The 19,101-nt window shown below is 45.4% G+C and overlaps 1 protein-coding gene across 1 annotated transcript; it reads left to right on the top strand.

Annotated features, from left to right (window-relative positions):
* The first annotated feature begins 4,678 nt into the window (after nt 1-4,678).
* On the top strand, nt 4,679-18,707 carry otud4 (OTU deubiquitinase 4). Its single transcript, XM_056369730.1, has 21 exons — nt 4,679-5,084; nt 6,211-6,294; nt 7,100-7,150; nt 7,284-7,330; nt 8,374-8,446; nt 9,150-9,231; nt 9,386-9,548; nt 10,229-10,274; nt 10,390-10,492; nt 11,240-11,304; nt 11,440-11,534; nt 11,927-12,021; nt 12,242-12,407; nt 12,614-12,749; nt 12,826-12,900; nt 13,039-13,834; nt 14,190-14,903; nt 15,025-15,065; nt 15,296-15,956; nt 16,126-16,202; nt 16,740-18,707. The coding sequence occupies exons 1-21, from the start codon at nt 4,947-4,949 to the stop codon at nt 17,124-17,126; spliced, it is 4,095 nt and encodes a 1,364-aa protein (XP_056225705.1). The 5' UTR covers nt 4,679-4,946; the 3' UTR covers nt 17,127-18,707.
* The last annotated feature ends 394 nt before the right edge of the window (nt 18,708-19,101 follow it).

The following is a 19,101-nucleotide window of genomic DNA, read 5'->3' as shown; positions in this document are numbered from 1 at the left end:
TATCCAAGGTACTGTCACTCAACACTATGTATGAGAATGTCAAACAGCTACTGTTATGCTCAATGCACTGAAAACACACAGATAAGGAACGTTTTGACTTTATTGAACTTTTGCATCATGCTCGTGAGTTTTGCTGCCTTCCTGCCTGCTTTAGCCCGTCATATAACCACTGAACTCTTAGCTATTTAATCCTGTGACATATTTATTGCCTGTCGCTCTCGTCCTTCAGAAACCCTGCTCGTGAAAATCCCCTCGTCGCCTTCGTTTTGCACAAAAAAATAAAAACTCAAGACGCTTTAATGTAAAGATGTTTTTTTTTATTCTGTTGTTTCCTTGTGGGGAGAAATTATCTTAACGATTCATTTAGTCTTAACGTTCTTCTTAAAAGATGAGAGATAATTTCACCTGTTTCCAGGCGACGTCGTGTCTTCAGAGGAATCTTTCTTTCCTTTTCTGCTCATGTTTGTTTCGGTTCATCCTGAAGGGATCATGAATGTTTGTGCCAAATTTCACAGCGATCCAGAAATTTAACTCAGCATCACAGAAGTCGACCTCATGATGGCGCCGGAGGGAAAGTCCGAGGATCACCGGACTCAGTCGGGTTCTTCGGTTTCTGGCAACCCGTCCTGTTTTACATGTTTACCTCGCTGCGCCGGGTTCAGCTCTGATCCGAGGTCAAACTCAATCTTTTTAAATCAATTCTACGGCTGCAACTTTTACAACATTTATTTTCATTACAAATTCCTCAATTAATCTCATTGTCTGGTTTATAAAATGTACGTCACAATTTCCTTGAACCCGAGGACACGTCTTGTTTTATTCTGACAAACAGAAAAAACCCAAAGATGTTCAGTTTATTTTCATGAGGAAATATTCACATTTTACAGTGAAATCATTTAGTGGAATATAATTATTTTAAATCAACACTGGAAGGTTTTTCAATCACGTCACGACTCTCTTTCTTCTTCTGGGATTTTTAAGGGTTCAAGGTTTCTGCTGGACAGTGATGATATTTCTAATATTTGTGTTGTATATTGATAATGTATTTGTGTTTACATAACTACATGAGGCTCCTAAGAGTCTAAAATGTCTTAATTTAAAGTTGCACTATATGTAGTTTTGCTGAGACAAAAAAAAAATCATTTTAGAAAACGTAACTTCTTCTTTTTTTCTTTTTTTTTTAACTCTTCACAAAAGCAGAAAGTCCAGTGAAAGTAAATGTTTGTTTTTAAAAGTGTTGAAGGACAAATGACGGGCAGACAGATCCAGCAGGTCTGAGGACGCGTCCTGGTCACACGGGAATTAGAAAAGTGAAAACAGAGGGTTGAATTACACTGTCACACACGCGTTCGTGCTCTTGAGTCAGAAGAAACTGCTAATTACGATAAGTCTGATATGACCTGAACGCAGCATTAGGCTCATGAGAATCAGTGTGGACCCTCTGTGGCGTCACCTCTCCTGCACGTGCTCACCTGTCGCAGCTGAACTGGAGCTGCAGCCGCAACCTCCAGTGCAACAGGGATAAATAAAGGTAACACTTGCTCAGTCAATCATCAGAGATGTTTTATTTATTTTATTTAATGCGATACGATCATCAGGTTAAAAAAAGAAATTCTCTTCCTTTCTCGTTAGTTTGCTCATAATAACTCATTTGCACATTCTAACAAATAAAGGTTTGATTAAATCACGTCTTTTTATTGTTTTTGTTCTTATTGTCTCTTATTCATGTTGAAATTATTTATGAGATGTAATCGAACGTTATTAATATTCTTTAGTGCAGCAGCTGAGCATGTGCAGTGGAGGTGAGGTGGATCACTGTGATCCTGCAGAGGGAGAAACCGTCCGAACCTGAACCTGAACCTCCCACAAACCACAGAGCAGCTACAAGAAAGACCTGCACACACACACACACACACACACACACACGTCGTTTTCATATGAAATGTATCTACAGTCAATGGTGCTCGGCTCTGCAGAGCCTGACAGCTGGTTTCTGCCTGCACGTTTAATACCTCCACACTGACGAGCATGAAACACAAAGACCTGCCACCTCTGGAGACTCATGTTCATCTCACATTATTTACTTCAGATCTCTGTTCTGTTTTTATCTGCTGTATCCTGTTACTGTTTGCTGCTGCAATGATCAATAAAGTTTAATTTCATCTGATTCTCCTCTGCTCACGCTTTCTTTAGTTTGGGGGGGGGGGGGGGGGGCTGGTTATGAGATAATGTGAATAAACTGCTGCTGTTTGTAACTTCAGACAGATCATGTGACAGACATGAAGAACACAGGTGCATCTCGGGGGGGGGGGGGTCAGAGGCCCTGCCTCTGGCCCCCCCCCCCCCCCCTCAGGCCCTGCCTCTGATAACACTGCAGCTGTTTAATCCCACACAGCAGCTGGAACGATCCAAACTGACTCTGGTTCAGAGACGAGAGAGAAACTGGTTTTAAGAGTCATTTTCTAGAGAAACCAGGGATGAAGGTCACACGCCACACTCACCAAACGAGTGGGAGGATAAGTGTCAATCGCCATGGGTCCTGTCCCCTCCTCTCCGGTTGCCACGGTTACCTGGCATGTTGTAGGTCTCCATGGCGGCAAGCAGGAGGCCCGTCGATTGGCCGGGAGCAGCTGCGGGCTCGACGAATCATTGGGCAGCGCAGAGGCCGGGGGGGAGGGCGAAAAAACACTCCCTCACATACACACAAAGGTCATTATTAGATTTCAGCAAATGTTATTAGAGGACAGGAAGGGAGGGGGGGTGGGGGGTGGTATGTGGAGGAGGAGGAAGATCAGAGACAAAAATGAGGGCGAGGAAGAGTGTTAGAGAGAGGTGAGACAGAGGCAGGAAGAACAGGTGAAGAAGAGGTCAAAGGATAAAAAAAGAAAAGACAGGAGGAAGACAAGTGGTGATGAGGGGGAGGAGACAATCACTCTCCTCTCGCGGACAAAAGGTCAAAGGTCAAGGCCTGACAAGGACATATGTTGTTAGCTTTGCACAGACATTTTCAAACAGAGAATATTTCAGTCACACAGTAACACTCAGTGTTAACCTTGAATATTTAACAGTTACAGAGGCAGAAAATGTTTGAATATCTCCAACATTTTAACACAGGAGCAGTTTTGGGGAAATCAGTCGCTTCACTGACAGAGTTATATGAGAGGGATCATGTTATTACACGTCGTCCTGCAGGGGACGGGAACGTCTGAACCAAATGTCACGACGGTTGTTCAGATATTTCACTCAGAACCAGAAGGTCAGAGGAACACCGAGGTCTTTAAGGTTCATCCTCTGACGATCATGAACGTCTGCAGCGAACTTCATGGGAATCCGTCTGATAGTTGTTTCTTTAACAACCACAGCTGGTGGAGCTGAGCACCCTCAGCTCCGTGTCCTTGTCAGACAAGTGCTTAATGTTATTCAGCATGTTAATCCTTAATAACACACTTAAATGAATGAATGACAGAAGACCACGAAGAAGAAGAAGAAGAAGGATGAGCTGAATCCAGATCAGTGGCCACATTACAAACAAACACACGCTCACAGTGTTAGCCAACACCCAATCCCTCTCTCTGCGTCTGAGGCCTCTGCAGGACTGAAAATCAATACTGCTGTGTGGCAGGAAGAGGTGGAGGAACCACACGAGGCCGGAAAGAGGAGAGAAAGGGAGGGATGAGAGAAGGGTGGGAGGCAGGAGGGAGAGATGGAGGGAGAGATTAGCTGAGTAGGAAGCACTGCACACAAGGAAAGAAACAGTCAAACTATTTATGAATGAAGTGAAAGATATGAGAGAGAAAATAACATCGAAACATGAATCACTCTGTGATGGAAAGTAACTAAGTACATTTACTCAAGCGCTGTACTTAAATACAATTTTGAGGTACTTATATTATTAATTTTCCTGCTACTTACTTTACAGATTAAGATTCTACATACAAAACGTGATGAGTTTTTAAAAACATGTTTCATTATTCAGTGTAAAAGAACTTTTTATTTACATGGTGAAATCAGCGGTTGAAGAAGGACTGACATCTTGACCCCCCCCCCCCTAAAACATTCAGTTTTCATCCAATCTCTGTTCTTCTGCACCATTTGTTTTCTGTGTGCCAGTTTCCGGTCTTCCTAACGTTTTGCAGCTTGATGCAGCCCACAGTGGGCGGTGTCCGGCGGGGTTTCCACACTGTTTTGTCCTCTGATCGACCACGTGGATCTCGGGATTTCCCCCTGCATGTGACAGTCCTGCTCCACGAATCAAACACACCTGATAAAACACGCATGCATGCATGTGTTCAGAGTCAAATGCATCTGTAATAATACCAGTGTTCGTTTTCGAAGTTATGACCTAAATGAAAGACTCTTATTTTGATAACTCTGTGTGTTACAGGGAAGGTTTTATTTTGAAAAACGGGACGGAAAGTTGTTTTCAGTAAAGGAAAATTAGCTATTTTATTACCTCCTGAAATCATTTTCATACTGAAAGCTCTGACCAGTTATTGTATTTTTGTACTTTTGGGCGAACAAATTTATTTTGAAAGGTTTAAACCACTCCATGGTTAACTATTGCAGCTTTTACTTTGGTAGGAAAAAGAGGAAATGCTGCGGCCCGTTGGGTCTAACTTGAAACCGTAGAGGAAGAAGGGGGCGTGTTGCTACTTGCTGTTAGCCTGTCTGCTAACTGTGAGCTAAAGTTGTACTTTCACTTTCTGACAATCAGGAGAAGCTTCTCCGGGACGAGCAGAGCTTCCTGGAAAACGAAACTAGACGTCGTCGTTGCTGTTTGTGACACTCCTTGGATCGTAGATGTAGTTATTTAACATCTTTTGGTGGAGATATTGACAACTCGTAGCCATTGGCGTGTAAAAGTTTTAACCGCTAACCGTCAAAACCGTCAAACACGCAGGTAGCGTCGTTTCACCAGCTAGCTGCAGCGGCTAGCGCCCGCTAGCATGGACGGCGGCGGACACATGCATAATGCGGAGAGGGCAGCGGAGAAATCGATGGATGAGTACCTGAAATCATTAGGTTTGCATCGGAAGAAGATTGCCAAAGATGGGTCGTGCTTATTCCGAGCTGTCGCCGAGCAGGTAAAGTGTTACAAGTGAAAACAAAGCGCTAGCTTGAAGTTTCTGATTAGCTAACAGGGCACAGGTGACTGGCTAGACTCGGTCTTTTTGTTGTGCTAATGCGTGCTAACAAGTGTCTAATGTCAGCCGGATAGAAGATGGAAAGAGTAACAATAATTTCACCACATCCCCAAATCTAATAGTAAAAATAATTATACTTAACACTCATGAACACTTAAATTACAACTTTTATAATTAAACTCTTAATGTAATGTTGGTAAAGTTATAAATACTTGGTAAAAGCATGCAAATGATGCATTTATATACTTATATCTCCTTTCATTTGTCAGTTTATTAGGTACACCTTGGTAGAAGTGCTGTATAATCCAACAGCCCTTCAATAAATCCTCCTTCACGAAGGTTATGAAGTGATAAAAATAAAAAGTTTAACGCAGCACCAACTACATCTTTCAAAATGGCCATACAGGTGAATGAACACCTCTGAAACAATTACAACAAAAACATTATAACCTTCATGAAGGGAGGAATTACTGCAGGAATGTTGTATTAAACTGCATTAGTTTTAGCTCGCTGTGCCTAATAAACCTGAGTGTATATGTCAGCAGGAGGCAAGGCAAATATATTTGTATAGCACATTATCATACACAGGCCATGCAATGTGCTTAAGAGAAATACATGAAGGAAAAAAAGGAAAAACTATCATAAAACACAGATTATAAAATAGAGAATATGTAATTAAAACACAAGATTAAATGAAGGCAGAGGAGAGTAGAGAAGTTTTACCATTTCACCCTGTTTTAGTTTGAACTCTAGGCTGCATCATTAACTGACCAGCTCCTGCAGATCTTAGAGATCTGTTGGGCTCATATACATGAAACATTTCTCAACTACATCTAGGGCCCAGACCTTTTTAGTGATTTATAGATGATAAGTAAAACTTTAAACTGAACTCTGCATCTGACTGGAAGCGGGTGCAAAGACGTGAGAAGTGGAGTTACATGTTTTCTTTTCTTAGTTTTAGTCAGAGGCCGAGCAGCAGCATCTGAATAAACTGTAGATATCTAATCGGATTATTTGGTAGTAGCAGTTGTGATTTATATTACTGTTGACCTCTGACCTCTTCCAGGTGCTACATTGCCAAAGCCTTCATACTAAAGTTCGTGCCAAATGTGTGGAGTTTCTGAAGCAGAACAGAGAGACCTATGAGGCGGTATGTACCTACACGTTTGACTGACACCGAACAGTCCAATGTTTGGCTTCAGACTGGAGAGGGTTTGTATTTTTTTAGTCTGATGTCAGTGTGTGGAGCTCAGCGGTGAGTCATTTCACCGATTTTCCCTCCAAAAGAGACTCACACTGGCACAAAGCGCTCCATGGAGGCCATGTCAAGTTGTTCTATGAATGACTGAGAAGATGAGAGGGGGAGAGAGGCAGCAGCTTTCTGCGTTCGTGTCATGTCAGGCTGAATGACAGGACGAGGAACTGAAAGCAAAAGTTCATGCTGTTTTTATGATAGTGATATAATCACACCATCACTCCACCTCGTCTCACGCTACAGCGGGGCTTTACTACATTTCCCACAATGCCAATTATGTTGTCTTCAATCAGGTCTTAGGGCACCGGTGGATACAAGTGACTCACATTCAAACTATTCTTTTGACATGAGGCGTGTAATGTCTAAAGGTCAATGTGTCGTGTGGCTGCAGCTCTTTTTCCTGATGTAAGAAAGTGTCTTTTCGTCTCGTCTTTAAGGGAATTAATTTCTTTACTGTTCACTGTTAAAGTTTAGATCAACACAATGAAAATAATGTCACCACACTTGACCTTTAACACCGTCATCCACTGGCAACGATGAGCCAAAACAAACAAACCATTGTTTCGACTTCAGCAGCCGCCTAGACGATCATAACAGAACAAAGTGTGTGTGAAAGAGTGTGAGGTACAAACAGGAATCAGGTATCATCATCGTTGTCTGTGTTGTTCGAGCTCACTGATGTGTTCTTGTTTTTCCCCAGTTCATTGAAGGTGACTTTGAGGATTACCTGTGCAAGCTGCAGGACCCTCAGGTAAACCCCCGTCACTGTGTTCAGTCCGTCACCTCACACTTCGTCTCTGATTCATTACGTTTCCTACTTTCACTTATTGATGCACAGATGAAAAGTGATGATGCAGTGAAACTGATGGGATTCTGTTTTTCAGCAATGGGTGGGAGAAGTGGAAATCAACGCGCTGGCCGTCATGTACAAGTAAGTAAAACGTGCAGTTTTGTGGAAAAAGAAGTTTGTTTTTCTAAAAATAAAATACATTTTCAAGGATCCCTTAAATTAAATCTAGTTATGAAAGAGCTGTGAGTAAAGTAAGAAGTGACATCTTTCAGTTTAAAATAAACCCGTCAGTGCTCCCTGGTGGACAGACTCTATAACTCTTCTAAATCATCTTTAACACATCTTTGGTGTTTCTGTACTGACACTTGTTGATTTCTTCTCAGCTGACAGAAATCAATATGTCTGATAAATCAGCTGATCAGGGGTCAGTTAATATCAGGCCGATGTCTCACTTCAGCTCTATTAAAGATCTGAGATGAGATGAGACACATTTCCTCATGAACAGGATGTTGGTGAGACGTGGTTTGAAAGTGAATGTTGCAAACTTCAAATAATGACGCCCCATATTGTGACAGGTGCATCATGAATTAACTTACTTTCATCTTATTCATGCTGACCTCTGACCCCGTGACACAGTCACACCTGTTGAGACACGTATGAACGTCCGCTGTCGGTTTCTGCTCCACAGGAGAGTTTAGACTGAATGTGAAATATTTTCTGGATATGAAGTTTGAAAAAGTGAAAACTAGAAACATGAGATGGTTTTTGATGGCGAGGCGACCACAGTGTTGAATCAGTGTTTCATTGGCCCAGTTGAGGACGAGCTCATCGTGTCTCCTGGCGTCTTCGCTGCAGAAATGAAGGCGAGAGGAAATCTGTCAAACAGACAGAAGTCTGAGACGCTGTCAGAGGAAATGACTCTGACGCTTCAGCCGTCTGACAGGAGACAGAGAGAGAGTCGAGCTCACTGATGTGGGTTCTAACGTTTGACTGTGATTCACGTCGCACTGATACGAGAGAAGAAGAAGACTCTTCTCCTCGGATCAATGGACCTGAGGGAAACGGTTATTTGTGATTTCACCCACATGAAAGAAAGAAAGAAGAAGGTTGATGAACGTTGAGGATGAGTCACCGAGGCGTCGTCATCAGGCCGGTCACCCCTCTCTCTCTTTGTCTCTCTGTAGGAGGGACTTCCTGATCTACCAGGAGCCGGGCAGAACTCCCGTCCAGATCACAAACAACAACTTCAAGGACAAGGTGAGACTGAACGCCATCAGCTGCTTTTAACTGCAGCTCTCATGTGCTTCTCTAACCACTGGAGAATCAACTCATGTAAATATCTAAACACAAACATCAGAGGAGATAAAACTCTATCGTCTGTTAGATTTGCATTAAATGGAAAATTATCTTTGACAATCAGGCAACACAGTGAAAACATGAATATATAAAATACACAGAAAGAAAAACAACAGAACATGATTTAAAACAACAAACATCCAGCACATGAGACGTGTGTGTGTCGTCTGTCATTTCATGACGTGTGACGTTTGAACACGTCTGTTTATTGTATGTGAATCGTTTTGATGTGACAATACTCAAACAACAAAGTCTCTATTGTGTCATTAATTTACTCATTAATTTAACTGACTTCATTAACTGTGAATCCAGCCTCCAGTAAATCGTGTTAACTTCATCATAAAGAGAAAATAACTGATAAAGTAGAAGAAGAAAAGTGAAAAGACACTGTGTCTTTAAAAGTCTTTTAAAAACTTCTTCTCAATATTCTGAGTAAATATTTGTCCTCGTTAAACTTAATGAGATCAATTAAATCTAGGTCTCAAGAAATGTTAATGATACATTTGTCTTTTAACACCTTTGTTCTCTCTCCCTCTCTCTCTCCCCCCTCCCTCTCCCCCTCTCTCCCTCCCCCCCCCTTCCTCTCTCTCCTCCTCCCCCCCAGGTGCATTTGTGTTTTCTCAATGGGAATCACTACGACAGTGTTTATCGCATCAACCACATTAAGAACGCCGCTCTCTGCCAGTGTGAGTTTTTCTTGCTTGTTTCACATGTGACTCGTTTCTGAGAAAATCACTTTACATCAGTGTGACGGGACGTGCAGCTGCTTTTTAACACGCGATGCTTCAGGAAACGTTTTCTCTAACTCCCGCTCCGCTCCGCTCTGCGTGTCTGCTGCAGCCATCCTGTACGAGGTGCTGTACGACGGCGTGTTTAAGGTGGACCGCAACTCTCTGGGTGCGTGTCAGCGATTACCACGATCCAACGACCTCCTGAGCGACGACAGCATGGCGTTCTGCAACAGCAGCGACGAGTCCGACCTGGATGCAAACGAGGCGCTCAGGTAGGAAACCGATCAGCTCACTTCACAACGTTTTGATTTAACTGATTAAATTTTACCGACTGTGTTTTTGTCCTTTTTAATGTTCAGATATTTACATTCATCCACATGTTGATGATTCAGTTTGTTTCTGATTCTGAAATAAGAGCGGCAGCTGCTGACGCCGCACGTCTCTTTATTTCAGTCGATTAGTATCTATTAAAAAGTTCTTTGATGCACAGATTTCTAAGAACTCGTTAATTAATTAAAGCTTCAATAAGTTCAATGAGTAAATCAAGCGCTCAGTTTTCACCATAGCAACGTCTTCCAGCTGATGTTTGACGCCTCGGCGTGGGAGTAGTAGTCAACCACAAACACCTGTTGATTGACAGCTGTGAGCTCCCGCCCCTGACTTTAGCCTTCTCTGATTGGTTGGAAGGTCGAGCCTCAGATCTCTGAACTTACTGAAGCTTTAATGTCACAGTTAATTGACTTTATTTAGTTGCTCCTTATTTATTTTCTCAAAAAAATCATTTCTGCTCGTTTGTATGACTCCATTGATCTTTAATTAATTCCCTTCATTCTTTACTCACCTGAAGTTTCTCACATATTTATTTATTTGTTTGTTTTTGTTTTCATTTTCCCTCCTTCATCACGGACTGATTTACTGACGCCGCCTCATGATGTGTGTGTTTATGATCCAGGGTGGAAACTGCAACAAACACTTCTACAAGACACAACAGCTACAGGGTAACACACACACACACACACACACACACACACACCCACACACCAAGCCTGTCTCTGTACACACCTGCTCACCTGCCTGATAACACTGAATAATGTGTGTGTGTGTGTGTGTCAGGGGCGTGGGCGTGGCCGGCTGCTGCCAGAGAGGGTGAGGCGTTCACTGAACCCGACTCTGTTCAGAAACATAGAGTACGACGTCTGGCACAAGTCCAAGAGAGGTGAACACACAGTTTCCAGTTTATTTCACATTTCTCTTCTCGCAGGAAGTTCAAAGTGTCACAGTGTGAAAATCACGTTGATACAAAACACACGAGTGAATGAGTCTCCGCTTCTCTTCTGCATAAACACAACTAGCAATTGTGACTCGACCTCGAGCTTGAACTGAATCCAGATTAAATTCTTTTTGGTGATTTTCTTTAATTGAATCTGTTGCCAGACAAACGCTGAGGTCATGTGCCCGAGATGAACAGGTCACTGTTCTTCAACCCTTGTGATCTCAGTCACGACCTCGGTCTTTAAAGCTCCCGACCACAAGGTCAAAATGAAAAGAAGAGACACTGAACTGAAGCTACAGAGGAAACATGGTGGAGACTGTTTTCCTGCATTAACAGTGAATATAAGTTTGATCTTTGTGTCTGAACCAGCTGCGAGTCACAGCTGCTGCAGCCACGTGCAGATGTTTGAATCAGAGACTCGGAGCTTCAACAATGTAGAATAGAGTTACCAAGGCAACGGCATCTCACAGCTGGGACTGTGTGTCAGTAAGATTCTGCTGAAACAGCTGATTAATCGACCAGTTTATTGACTAAATGTCAAATCAAACATTAAGACTCAGAGCGCTCAGTTTAAAGACGTGACGGGCAGATGTCAATATTTTCTGTCTTAAAGATTTAACTATTAATGAATTCATCTTATTTATTAATAGCGAGGGATCGTTGTCTTTTCTTGTCTGTTTCTTCTTTCAGCCCAACAGAAGATCGATTACTGCATCGCTGCTGGGATGCAATACACTGCAGGAGACCGCTGCCAGGTGTGTGTGTGTGTGTGTGTGTGTGTGTGTGTGTGTGTGTGTGTGTGTGTGTGTGTGTGTGTGTGTGTGTGTGTGTTTTAATTGTGATTATTTTCATGCATACTTACGTTGTGTGTGTGTGTGTGACACCTGTAGGTTCGCCTTGAGGGTCGGCACTACAACGCAACCATCAAGGAAGTTCCTCCCAACAGCAACAAGGTGGTGGTTTACATAGAAGAACTGGGCAACAGGTTGGTGACACACACACACACACACACACACACACATTAAAACTGTGTGAGTTAACGTGAGGCTGTGAACTGCAGGTGGAGACGTTTACTCACCTGTAAGTTTTATTTATATTCTTGAGTGTGTTTATAAAATGGAGTCATTCACAGTCGTGCTGCTTCACCTCCAACACGTCTCTTCCACCGGTGTTTTATTGTTAACGAGATGTAACGTGAGTCTTTAATGTTTATCAAACATTATCAGATAAGTTCAGAACAGAGACGTTAAACCTGGAGTAAATCTGTGTTGACATGAAGCACAGAAGTCGTTGAGCACACGGAGGAACTGACGACGCATCAGCTGTTGATTATTGATCAGTTTAATAAGTGACAGTGGTTTGTGTGTTTGCGTGTAGACACGTCCCTCTGTTGACTCTCCGTCCTGCCGGTGAGGAAGGCAGCTGGAGCACCGTGGTCAACAAGGACAAGAGGCTCAGCAACGGATATGGAGGTGACGGGACGACACACACACACACACACACACACACACACACACACACACACACACACACGTTTATAAAAGTCAGTGCTGAAACATCTCTCTCTCTCTCTCTCTCTCTCTCTCTCTCTCTCTCTCTCTCTCTCTCTCTCTCTCTCTCTCTCTCTCTCTCTCTCTCTCTCTCTCTCTCTCTCTCTCTCTCTCTCTCTCTCTCTCTCTCTCTCTCTCTCAGAGTGGGAGGAGAAGGGTAAAGGCAGAGGCAGGGGGAAGTCCGTCCCATCATCCTCCTCCTCCGTCCCCCAGGCTACGGCGCCGGGCTCCAGTGGGCGTGTGTTGAAGCAGCACTCGTGGCCCCCACAGGCCAGCGCCGAGGAGCAGGGAGGGGCCAAAACCAGCAGGTGAGATATATAATCAATACTTTCATAATGTGAACTGTGGTAAGTCTGACCCTGGGTTCAGTCTCTCCTGTTGTTGCGTCATTGATCTTGATTTCAGAGCGAAGCAGCTTAAGTTATTCCTGCTGTCTGGAAACCGTCCTCGCGATAGTGAATATTGTAAGCGATCTTATTTTGAAAGGTTCAGCGTGTGTCTTGTGTTCCTGTAGGAAGTCCGTGAGCTCGGCGGAGTCGGCGTTGTTCGGCCTGACGGAGGAGCAGCGTTTGGCCAAAGAGGAGGAGGAGAGGAACGTGGCGTTGGTGGAGATCCAGCTCAGAGACGAACACAGCTTCCCCGCCCTCGGGGTGAGTATGAGGACCTGAGTGAGGACAGGCGTAGCTCTTGTGTCCGACGCCATAAATATGTTTTTATTCCTCTCAGACTCAGACTGGGACGCAGGGTGATGGAGGGAAGAGAAAGGGAGGAGAGAAGAGAAGACCCCAGAGAAACAAGACGGTGAGTCGTCTCTTGTCTCTACGATGGTCAGGTGAACTGTAGAGACACCGACACCTGGAGACTAATAAAGTTTATTGAATTGAATTGAAGACACGTGTTTGCGTCTGTTTGCTGATTCTCCGTCTTTGTCCTTTACAGAAGAGTCCAGTCGAAGACGTGCGAGCAGCGTCTCCCTCCGCTGGAGACAGACCCAAATCCTCCACGCCTCCACCCACCGCCACTACTGCACCTACTGCACCTACTACAGATACTACTACACCCCCCAACCCCCCCAACCCCCCCCCGCCTGCTGCCAAACCTGCTGCTGCTCCGGCTGCAAACTCTGACTCCGGCCCGGCGTGGTCCAGCTCGCTCAACACTGCAGCACCGGCCTCCACCTCCACCTCCACCCTTCCACCCGCCTCTGCTGCTCTGACGGCTAAAGCTAACGCACAGTCTTATGCTTCAGCTGCTGGAGGTGCAACGACTTCTCCTCCTCCTCCTCCTCTTCCTCCTGCTGCTGCTGCTGCCGCCCCGAGCACTAAACCCTCTGTGACGGGTGCTGCTCCTCCTCCCTCCGTCCCCTCCTCCGCCACCATCTTCTCCTTCATCACCCCTGCTCTCCCCTCTGCAGCATCGCCCCCAGCTCCACCCGCCCTCTCCTCTTCCTCTCCTCGCCCCACCTCCTCTTCTTCCTCACTTCCTCCTAAATCCACTGCCTCCCCTCCGCCTCCCTCTTCAGTGCCACCTCCCACTTTCATCGCTCCCATCGCTCCCTCTCCTGTCGCTGCTCAGGGCTTCCTCCCTCCCTCCTCTCTCCACCGTTCCCCCCCGCCTGTCCACTCTCTCCCCCACTCCCCCAGTCCACCCACCTCCTCTTCCTCCTCCTCCTCCTCTCTTGTCCATCGTGCTGCTCAAGTCCAAGATCCTCCAGCAGCTCCAGCACAAACTGCAAGTAAGAAACGTCAGACTTTGATTCCTGACTTTTTATTGATCAGTTAACTTCGTACAAAGCTCCGGTTCTTCTGTCCTGTTAGAAACCTGAGACCAGGATCTGATTCCGTCCTAAAACACCTTCGTCGTTGGTTTGTTCATTGTTCATTTCGGGTGTGGATGCCGATTGTTCCCTTTTCTACTGCCGACTAAAGCCTGATGTTAGCGGGTCTCAGCTGCACGTCTGTTGGCCGAGTCGCAGCAGGATTTAAGGCGCCGTGATCGTTTAATCTGACTTGATCTCATCAGAGGATCCTGTGCGACTCTGAGCAGGTGATAATCTCTCCCGCTCTCACTCCTCTTTTCTCTCTTCTCAGGTTCTTTGCCGAGTTTTGGATCCTCTCTGACGACATCTCAGGTCTCGCTGACCCAGGACGTTCAGCCGCCGCCTCCTCCCCCGAACGTCCAGACTCAGAGTGCGGCTCCTCTCCCCCAGGTGCAGACAGAGGCCCCGCCCTCTCTTCCTCACCTCCAGCATCAGCCACAGACCCTCGCTGAAGTGGCTCTCCCTCCGCCGCAAAACCAGATCCAGGCGTCCCTCCCTCAGACCCAGACTCAGGTCCAGTACCCCCCCCAGTCTGAGATGGTTCAGTCCTCTCACCCTCCTCCAGGAGCTTCCTACCCCCACACCTGCCAGGCCTCCGTCTCTGCCCCCGCTCAACCACAGCCCTCAGTCACCCACGCTCAGCCTCCTCCCCCCTCCCAACTCCCGCATCCCTCCCTCTCTGTCTCCGCCCCCCCGATCCATCCCTCTCTCCAAACCGAGACCCCCAACATCCAGAATCAAACAGAAGCCCCTCACCCTCCACCCCAGCCCGAGTCCCCGGCTCATCCTCCTCACCCCCAGGTAGTCTCCGCACATCCCCCTCCCCCTCCTCACCCCCAGTCCATCCCAGGAGCTGTTCCTCTACAGAAGCTGTCCCAGCTCTACCAGGACCCCCTGTACCCCGGGTTCCCCCACGGAGAGAAGGGCGACATGGTGCCGACTCCCCCCTTCTCCTCCAGCAAGTCGGGCGACGACCTGCCCCAAGGTGAGCCGGGCAACATGAGCATGAGGGTTTATACGGAAATGTTTCTCGTTTGGTTTTACTCACAGTCAGGCTGATGTTTGTTTGTTTGTTTGTTTGTTTGTTTGTTTGTCTTCCTCTGCAGATGTCAACATCCTGAGGTTTTTCTTCAACCTGGGAGTCAAGGTGAGACGATGACGTCAAGAGATTTTATTTGTTTAGAAAAAACGTGTTTAAGATGATTTGTGCTTTTTAATTAGTAGAGAAATAAAGACTCTTCAGCAAACAGTTTAAACTTGTTACAGCTCTGAGCGACTCCTCCGTTTTGTTTGTGCAGTGCATTGTGGGGGATTAGTGTCTGCATCAAACTTTACCAAACTGACTTTTCTCCCTGTGTCTGCCCCCCCCCCCTCCAGGCGTACTCCATGCCCCTGTTCACCCCCTACATATACCTCCTCCCCCTCCAACAGGCCTACGCCATGCACCAGAGGATCCCCTCCCGCTCCTCCTCCCCAACCCACCACTTCCCTCCCTCCAACGCCCCCGCCAGCCACCAGGAGGCGTACCCCCAGTACCCTCCCGCTTCGGCGTCGGTGCTGCATCAGTACGACCACCAAGCCGCACCCGCTGAGCCCCCCCGTCCCAGTGAACCGTCCTTCAACCAGGCCAGGTACCCCGTCACCCAGCCTCCGCCCCACAGGATGCCCTGCACCTCGCTGCCATGGCAACAGCACCAGATGCCCCCACCCAGAAGCTCCAACTACGCGTATCCCACTCCACCATACCCAGTTCACCCTCCTTCGTCTCAGGGGTACCACCAGAGTCAAGGCCCAGGACACCCGATGTACCCCCCGCCCATGCCTCCATACCCCCCATCCTCGCTGGGATACCAGTCCTCGTCCACCCCCGAAGAGCTCCAGGTGAGTCAGGGGCTGATGGAGCAGCTTCAGCCCGTCAACGGAGACACGATGCTCGGGCACGGGCCTGGACGAGTCCCCTGTTCTCTGGAGGGTCCGTCTGCTGCTAACATGGCTAACGCTAACAACAACAGAACAATGGTGGTTCCAAGCAGCTTCGGTAGGTCGACGTTTTTTATTTTACAACATAAGATGTCATGAAATTTTTAATCAGAGTACAAAGGATTTCTGGGTAATGAAGTTCTTACATTTCAGGCAGTTTGTGTTTCTGCCACCAGGGGGAGCAGACGAGCTGAATCTAATATAAAGTTTTATTTTCTTTCCATCAGCGATGAAGAAGCCGCAGGGAGAGAGTTTGACTAAAGCCGTGCTGCTGGTGGATCCACCACTCAACAACAGACCGATAGTACGGACACACACACACACGCACACGCACACGCACACGCACACACACACACACACACACACACACACACACACACACACACACCGTAGTAGTAGAAATACTGGTACTATTAACACATTAGTAATATTAAGTAGTAATAGTGTTTACAACATAGTAGTAGTGGCAGGATTAACACAGAAGTAATATTTAGTAGTAGTAGTACTGGAGTACATGTAGTATTAGTAAGTGCAGTAATGTGGTGTAAAGAAACAAATTAAAAACACATGATGCACATGAATTAAAAACCATTAAGAAAATTAAATAATTAAGAGCAAGAACCGATAAAAAAAAGGTTTGTGAAATAAATATATATATATTTCATAAAAATAATATAATATAAAAATAATAAATAGTCCAATATAAATAAGTCATGAAAGTAAAAGCACTGTATTAATGTATTGTAGTAGTATATGTAGTGGTGGTAGTATTGACACAGCACTAATATGTAATATAACTGGTAGTATTAGTATTAAAGTTGATGCGGTCTGTGTTTCTCAGGTCGCTCTGGTCTCTGACGCCTCCGACATCCCCGTCTCCATGGTGACCATGAAGCCCGGCAGCAGCCCCGGCTCTCCGTCACCTTACATCTCCAAGACGAACGTCTCCGGCGACAACGGCACCTACCGGCTCCACCAGAAACCATTCAACCCCAACAAGCACCTGTCGTCGATGCCCATGGTGGAGGTTCTGTCGGTGGGCTGCAGCACGGAGGACGAGTGGGACGAGATGGAGGGATTCAAACCGCAAACCCACAACCTCAGAGGGCCGAGGAGGGGCTACAGAGGGAGGGGGAGGGGCGGGAACAGGAGGAGGCCGGGAGGAGAGGCGGGGCCGGGGTATAACCACAGTCCGTTTGTGTCCTCACACAGGGGGCGGGGCTGGTAAAAAAGGCTACAAGCTGTCAGCCAATGAGAGGAGAGGACGCAAGAAGATTGTTTTTTTTTTTTGTTTTTCCTTCTTTGCCTTTTCATGTTCTCGCCGGAGCTCGTTTGGTTTCAACTCGCTCTTAATCGCACTTTTTCTGTCTTTTGTCTTGGTTTTTTTTTTTCTCGTCACCACCTAGAGATCTGATTGGTTGATCGGTCCGTCGTCTCCGTAAATCATCACGGCGTCTTCTGCGCCACATTCTGAGGTGGGGGGGGGTCATAAACTCTATTCGTGTGCTTCGGTGTGTCGAAATCCTCCGGCTCGTGGAAACAAAAACACTATCGATCTCATTATTAGCTAGCTAATTAGCTTAGCATGTTAGCAAGTGCGAGTTTACATGTCATTTTAAATCTCTCAGCAGTTGCACATGGATTTAAAGAACTGAAGGGTGTGTTTTTCGAGTGGAGCTGCAGCGATTCATCGGTTTAAAGTCGTTTGCCAAGAAAATGTTGGAAAATTGTGAATAATTTTCTTAAAAACGACTCGTAACAATTAGTTGCGGATCATTTTTGTCACTCGACTTCATCAACTAATCGCTGCGACTCTTGTTTTGTGGATTTCAAACATCTTCAGTAGAGCTGCGTGTGATTTGCCGCCATGTCAATGTGACGTTAGGTTAAAAACTGTGGAGTTTTCACACTCGTGATTTTTATTTGACGTGTCATCAAACTGCATTTTACTTTAAAGGAATAGTTTAGACATTTTCGGGGATGTTTTCTCTTTTCTGCTCAGAGTTGGATGAGAAAGTCGATACCAGCATCACGTAGGGTAAATATGATAGCAGCTAGCAGCCAGTTAGCTTAGCTTAGCATAAAAACAGCCCAGGCAAGAAATAATACATCATAAAAATACAAATTGTCCTTTTTATGCTTCAGCTTTGTATATACTCAACAAATCAGATATAACGCGGCTACCTGATTCCCCCTTTCCAGTCTTTATGCTAAGCTAATGTAGCATATTGAGCTTACAGACATCCATTTTCTCATCTCACTCTGCAAGAAAACAAATAATTCCCCTGAATGTTGAACAGATGAAGTTTCATATTTTCTGGCATCCCTCGAACGCAGCTCGTCCACCGACCACCAGGCATGGAAACACATATCAGTAAAAAAGCATCAACCAAGTGAAGTGATCTCTTCTTCCCAGGGTCTGTTAGCACTGCGAGCTTGAAACAAACTTTGTTTTAAGAGGATTAAAGCAACAAAAAAAAAAAAAAAAATCAGATGAAATCTGATCTGAGAACAGCTTTAAGAGTTGTACTTGCTGCTACAAAACCACAGCAGCCAAACTGTGCGTGTGTGTGTGTGTGTGTGTGTGTGTGGACTTTGTTTAGATTTGTATTTTTTACTTGTTTGTGTTGCTGCTGGTTCACGTTTGTCTTCTTTCCTTTCCCTCTGATCGACTTCAGACTGTAGAGATTCAGTGCCTTACGTTTGCTACTTTTACCGTCTTATTTCTTTTCTTTTTGAGAAACACTGCTGTACAGAACAAAGGCTGTTTACTGGTGTCTGTGTGACAATAATAAAACTTTGGTTCAGATCGTGCTTCTCTGGTTTAATCAGAACGTCATCACGGAGTCCATGTTATTTTGGCAAAACCTGAAATATGATTAAAGATAAATGTAAATAACTATTTGATCCTCGTTTTGAGGTCAGATCTTCTCACCTTCTTGTAATCTCACCAGCACATCCTTTTTTATCCATTAAGTATCATGTATTTTATTACTTGTACAAACACCATCACATCTGTGTCTATAACATCTTTTCCTGAGGATGTGAGGCCTCCGGTTTTCTTTTGTCCGTTAGTGTGAGTCGTGTAAATATGAGTTTCCTTGTTGTGATTACGAGTCCGAATTTATCGTAGACGCTATTTGCAAGTCGGAAACTATTAATACAACTAATAATTAAAGTAACGGACGTGAATGCAGCATCAA

Source organism: Seriola aureovittata, chromosome 23, assembly GCF_021018895.1.
Source record: "Seriola aureovittata isolate HTS-2021-v1 ecotype China chromosome 23, ASM2101889v1, whole genome shotgun sequence".
In the NCBI taxonomy this organism is placed as follows: Eukaryota; Metazoa; Chordata; class Actinopteri; order Carangiformes; family Carangidae; genus Seriola; species Seriola aureovittata.
This window is presented reverse-complemented; position numbering and strand designations above follow the sequence as displayed.